The following is a 6,609-nucleotide window of genomic DNA, read 5'->3' on the forward strand; positions in this document are numbered from 1 at the left end:
TTATTATTAATATTATTAATATTTTTGAAACAAACTGTATAAGAGTAACATCCAAATTATTAAAACTTAAAGTTATACTTCTATAGTTGATATAACAAGTAGGTAACGGTCTTGAAACACATTTTCTCAATTTTATGGGACATCGTTCTCGATTCTTCTTTGTATCATAAAGTATGCCACGCTCTATTGTTGTTTTGTTTCTAGTGTTTTTCTTCTTTCTAACAGTTGATTACTAATCTTTAGTAAGAGATAAAGTTTGTAATTTAGATGTATCAGGAGACACCTAATCGAATTTCGATAATTCTTTCATCAATATTTAGAATGGACCTTCAGGGTAGAGATAGGCTGTATTTTATTCCATTAAAATTGAAAGGCTTTTTGTGAAGACCAATTCGAAATCCTAAGTCGACGAAAAAATGGTCGCTATTATTACGTATAAAAACATTAACACTTCCGTCTTCTTATGGGATACCAACCTATTACAAAAAAAAACATGTAAATTTTAAATGATTCATTTGTTTTCTATTCATCTCATTTTAATTTATAGTTGAAAACATTGAAATTTATACCTATTATTGTTCCTTCATCAACAGGTAGATATAATTTTATTCCTCATATCCTCTAACTAATTTTTATCATTAAATTGAGGCATTGAGGCTAACGAGAAGAGAGAGGATCCACTTAAAATACAAAAATGCTTCTTGACCGCATGAACGTGCCGCAAACTTAAATTACATACCTAAACCATCAATCCGACAGCCCACTTCCTTATTGACGTAATCTTAACAAAAATTGTGACAATCGTACCCCGCAGCTATTGAATTACCATCCAAATTATGAAATTATGTTTATGTAATTGAGCAACTAATTGCTTTGAAGCAGCAATTGCAAATTAGAGTTGTACATACGGAAAATGATGGGTTGACACTGGGTCAGCCAAGAGGTAATTGGCACTAACACAATTTTTAATAATAGTTAATAAACGATTTGACTGCATACCCATTATTTACACGTACATTAAATGTTTTTACGCATGTATGAAGTACCCGTTTTCACATCACTTCACATCTTAAATTTAGATTTTCTTCTGCTTTCCTTTACTCCTATTTTCCTTTAATACGCGGTCTGTTAAAAAAGTATCACTAATTTTGTGTTTTTCAAAAATTATTTTTTTTATTCATGAATCATCATTTTGTCCTCTTCAAACTAATCCCCACCGGATACTATAAACTTATGCCAACGTTTCTTCCAATTCTCGAAGCACTTCAAAGAATCTTTTTTTTTTTTCAAAAGTCACAGGGGGCCAGATCTGGGGCATACGGTGGCTGCGGCATTATTGGTGCGTTGTTTATGGTCAAAAATTCGCGCACGAGCAACGATCTGTATCCAAGGGCGTTACATGCTACAAAAGCAAATTTTTGTTCTTCCATAAATTCGGGCGTTTCTGGCAGATTGCTTCGTGCAATTTGCAGGAAATATCCCTTATAGACCGTTCCACCCTGTGGAAAGAACTCATGATGCACCACGTCCCTGTAATCGAAGAAAACTTTAAGCAAAAAGCTTCACATTCGACTTGACGCGCATTTTTCGGTCTTGGCTCTTGCGGCAGCTTCTATAGGGATAATTGAGCTTTGCTTTCGACGTCATAATTATAAATCCATGATCCGTCACCAGTTATGACCCTCTGGAGTCCAACAGCTCCTTAGTAATGTTAATGCGATGCTGTTTCTGGTCTTAATCTAGAAATTTTGGTATGAATTTCGCGGCGACCCGTCTCATGCCCAAATCATTAGTAAAAATTGAATAGCAGAAGCTAAGAGATATGTTAAGGTCCTCAGCAACTTTTCTAACGGTGATTCGATGATTGGCTAGTACCGTTTTCTTCACTTCATCAATGTTTTCGTCTTTCAGTAGTGGAGCATATTCTACAACCACCACTGCTGACAACAAGGGATAATCAAGCTACACTAAACAACTACATTAATTATTTATTATTTTAACGCATTACATTGTACACTCAATTAGAAAGAGATGCGATTCATAAAGGTATAAGCATATGGTTCAAAACAATGTACCACGAATGCAATGAAGTAGGTTCATATAGAACAATGTCCCTTATATATATTAAAATTTATTTTATAGATAGATAGATAGAGATAACTTCAAATGGTACTTTATTTTAAAAGATAATTTTGAAAATTATTATTTCGTATTTTGTATTTGGTACCTTCTTTTATAATAACTTTAGATTTAGTGTTTGTATTTTGAATGTTTTCTTTCAGTGCACGTAATGACCCATTTTCGTATTTTGCACTGTGTACACCTCTTATATGACCTCAATTTGTCGAAATTCAATTGACTGTATGCTGATTTAGAAAGGTACTTAAGTACATCAAAAATTTATGTCAATTATTTTACAGTGTATTGTATGATTCTTATGTTTACATACAAAAGAAACATACATTAAGTAATTGTGCCAATTGCTTCGTAAAATCAAATTACGAATTATGAGATGCTTCTGTAAGTGTTACAGAATGCTATTCAACTTATTTTTCCTTTCATAAACATCTTTCAATTTGGATACTATTACCACCGTTCCCATATTAAGTATATAAAAGAATTGGTCTTGTAGTTTAGTTGTTGTAAAAAAAATACACGTGTATAGAAAAAACTTACATAACTTTTGTCAGTGACAAATTAACTAGCCTTTCAATAATTTCAAATTCTATTCAAAAATAGTTGAACATGAATTAAAGATTGTTGATAGTTAATATTTATAGAGGCTATGTGACCGAAATATTCAATTTCACAACAAAAATTGTTACTTCGTGGATCATGCACATGTATCATGCTAATAATACTGTGCAAAATAATAAAACTCTGACATAAATGCACTAGGTAGTAGGAATTTGACGTAGATACACCAAGAATAAAATAAAATTAAATAAGTACCTATTTAATATGTGCCTCACAGAAAATAAAACATTTTGAATTAAGCTATTAGATAACAGACACTTTAGAAGTATGAATTGTAATTTGATTAGGTGTTGCATTATCTAGATTATAAACTTTGTTGTACAAAATTATTATTCTATATACAGTTACTCAACAAATAAAGTACCTATATTATCCTTTCTAACTGGTTTCTTGTTTTGTTGCAGGCTATAGTCTTTCTACTGGATAAATTTGTGTGGATGCTATTAATTACTGTGATAGCTACCCAAGCGCTGCAATTTGCTGGCGTTGTACCAACTCCCAAAGGTTTAGAAGAAATTTCTTACGAAAAGGTGATAAATAATGGAATTAATAAACCTACTCATAATATAAAAACAATATAAATTTTAATGAACCAAACAATTACATGTCGTTGNTCGCATGAATGAGTTACAGTCATTTTGATAATTTCGCTTCTTATTTTTTATTGATGGAAGGTCGTTACTAGTCAATATTATAATTAGAACTAATTCAAAAAGTTCTAATTATATCTACGAGTTATATGGAAAAGAAAATAGTAAAAGAGACACTCATATATTCGCATATTAATAAAATCGGGCTAGACCAAAAGATAAACAGAAACTAATCTAATAATTCGTTTACTTTCATAATTATTAAATTTATTAATTTTAGTTAAGCATGCCATAAATTCTGTCGATCGAGAACTTTTCATTAATAGTTAAGACAGAAACACGAAAAAGTTTAATATTAAATCATGCAAACATTAGGAAAATGACGCAAATATGTAAAAATCTAGACAAGAATTAGCGTAAGAAGTCAAAAAACTTTCAGCGAAAGAGAGAGTAACCGATTAGTAATAATAATCATTCGATTTCACCTGTAAGTAGGTACATCATTTATAATAAAGCTTAATAACACTTCTCATCGATATTGTGTTGAATACACTGTGTGAAACGGAAGGAGTTTGCAAAGTGTTAAGTACTTCCGGACACTAACGAATAACAAGCAATTATTATTTTTTTGTGTAAATACATTACAACTGGAGAAAGCTATAAGTTAGACGACTGCAAAGAATCCTTAAATTGATATCGCATTTAAACTAATAATTAAGAGAGAAGGAGTTAAGTCAAATAAATAGTTCTAATTGTTATTCACATTTTCTAAACTGAAAAACTATTTTACTTCTAATTTTAAACAGAAAGAAAATCATCGACTTGTGTATGCATTAATTATTCATAGACATAAAAATATTTCAGTTTTTGAAATACAATAGTAGTATACAAATAGTTGTAAATGATCGGTACATTAGTTATTAACCTCATATCTAAAATTGCAAAGATTATTTGTTTCTTCATTTCGAAGAACCTCTGTTTGTTTATCTAACACAGCGGGATAACTATGGGATATTATAGGAATATATTGTCTGATCGGTTTGTCACAAATGTGCAAAAGAATTTTGAGACTTCTGCATTACAAAGTTCACCGTGTATTATTTCTTAAATTAAAGGGTTACTAACAGCCCTAGTATATCCAATATCAAAGGTTATGCGTTTTTCAATGTATGGAGATAAAAATTTCAAAAAAGTTGAAGAGATGTTTTAATTAAAGCTTAAATAGTTAGTTTCACTCAATTTTCAAACCTGTAATAATTGTCTGTAGGACAACAACTATGAATTCCAATTGGGAATAGGAGATTCCGGACCAAGGGGTAAAAGACAAACCGATGGTGCCGGAAATATAATCGACAACATATTTAATGTGAGTAGAAACTTTAGTATTGTGTAATTTTCACTTAAGAAAAAAACAATTGAATGTTTTTACTGAGTAGAAGAATTTAAAAAGCATTGTATGTAAATTTACAAGCCCACATAAAAGCAAAATAGAAACACAGTAGTTTTGTAGTTATTGTATAATGAAATGTATAAATATTGCTTTTTATTGCTTTAAAGTAGTTAAGATTTCGTTCATTTTATTCAGGCAACACTTACATATAGGTAGTTTATATGTATTTACGATAAATTCAAAACTAAATTTTGTAGAAGCGAAAAACTTCGCTGTCACAAAAATGAAACTGTCCAAATTTGAATCACCAAACTTATACGTAGAATTCGCTTCTTTTTTGCTTTGTAGCACACACTAACATTTGTATTAATTTGTTAGATGCGTTTCGATAGAGGCGATATCGTCTTCAGGCATAGACCGTATAGAGTAATAAGAGCTGTAATGTAAAATGTAAGTGTAGTTTATTTCAGAGCAATAATCTCCTTATAATTCCCATTCATACAATACGTTTTCCGTTTTCTACACATGTGAATTATTATTTTGCAGATTCCAATTGCAACCCTTAATGCGGTAAGTGAGTTAATAAGAAACACACGGGCAAGAAGGCTTCAGAGGATTCAAGAAAGAGCCGAATTAGAGAAAGCCGTTGATACTGACAAGAAAAGGATTCAAAGAGCTTCTCCTGATCATCCCTTAGCCAGCCTTGATGCACATTTGGATGAATCGAGTGCCAAAGTTTTATTGAATTTGTAATCCCGATGCTTTACACTTAGAACTTTTCTAAAGTAGACTTGTAAGTTCGTTTTAAATCAAGGCAGCCATTGTGCAATAAACTTAATGAAAATTGTAGAATTCCCAAGATGGATCTTGAAATGTGCATACATATAGGTATATAAATTGAAATATTAAAATAAGAATAACTTGCATTTGTGATAAAAAAAAGGACAGTGAAATAAATTAGGGTTAATGTAGTAACATGAAATATTCTCTCTAACTGTAAAAGACTGGCTAAAACATTTTGCTGAACTTATGCTTTAAATAACGTTTATTAGGTAATATTAGATAAATAAAATTGTATGATTTAAATTTATTGTAAGAATGTAAATAAATATTTTAGATANTAATTTGTTGTTAAAAATTATCAAATAAATACATGGTAAAAAAATTCTTCAGGATGTTATGGCTCAAATAGTTGAAAACCCGGAGGAGAATTCAAAATCCTTCCAAAAACAAAGTGAACCTTGTACATCGAAAAACGAAAAGGATGATACATTTAAAGACAATGCAGGGGGTGACTGTTCAGAAAATAATTTAGATAATCCGTTGTTAAGGTATAGTACATATCAGAAAAAAACGTCTCTGCAATGTTGCTTCATCATTCTTCTCTCTATCATTCCCAAAATACAGTTTCAATTAATGCAATGTCACTGCATAGTCAAAGTATAACTGACAACCCTGAAAAAATTATAATTTTATGACAATTATGTAAAAATATGTGTTTTATTTCACCAAAAATTATAATAACAATATGCGCATATAAACTACTGCATACTTACATCTGCTACTGACCACAAAAATAACAAAAATATTTTAATAATCTCATGAATATCAAATCGTATTTTCATTCTTTTCACTTAATGCATCACTACATAACAGAAGGATTTAAATATAAAATTATTTGTGGTAATTAGGGGTGAGTATTCCTTTTAATTTTTAATTAATATTTACCACAGTCTCCTCTTTCTACTAAGTAAAATAAGAACATATCTGTACGTTGAGTTGCCTAGGAACTCGAGTGTGAAGAAAATTCGAGTCGGGTTGCTCGCTTGATCTACCGTTGAAGTCTAACATAGTTTAAGGCAAACAGTAGGT

General features: G+C 30.6%; 1 protein-coding gene across 2 annotated transcripts in view; it reads left to right on the top strand.

Annotated features, from left to right (window-relative positions):
* The window catches only part of LOC108744780, an 8,049-nt gene extending 2,192 nt beyond the window's left edge, over positions 1 to 5,857 (top strand). Inside the window, exons 2-5 of one of the 2 annotated variants that reach the window (XM_018480693.2) lie at positions 3,162 to 3,287; positions 4,615 to 4,713; positions 5,116 to 5,187; positions 5,284 to 5,376. In XM_018480693.2, coding sequence (XP_018336195.1) covers positions 3,162 to 3,287; positions 4,615 to 4,713; positions 5,116 to 5,184 — 294 coding nt within the window. In that variant the 3' untranslated portion in view covers positions 5,185 to 5,187; positions 5,284 to 5,376. Of the gene's footprint in view, positions 1 to 3,161; positions 3,288 to 4,614; positions 4,714 to 5,115; positions 5,188 to 5,283 lie in introns of both variants that reach the window. The other variant, XM_018480692.2, reaches the window with a different exon arrangement.
* The last annotated feature ends 752 nt before the right edge of the window (positions 5,858 to 6,609 follow it).

This window comes from Agrilus planipennis, unplaced genomic scaffold (assembly GCF_000699045.2).
Source record: "Agrilus planipennis isolate EAB-ADULT unplaced genomic scaffold, Apla_2.0 scaffold35, whole genome shotgun sequence".
Lineage (NCBI taxonomy): Eukaryota > Metazoa > Arthropoda > Insecta > Coleoptera > Buprestidae > Agrilus > Agrilus planipennis.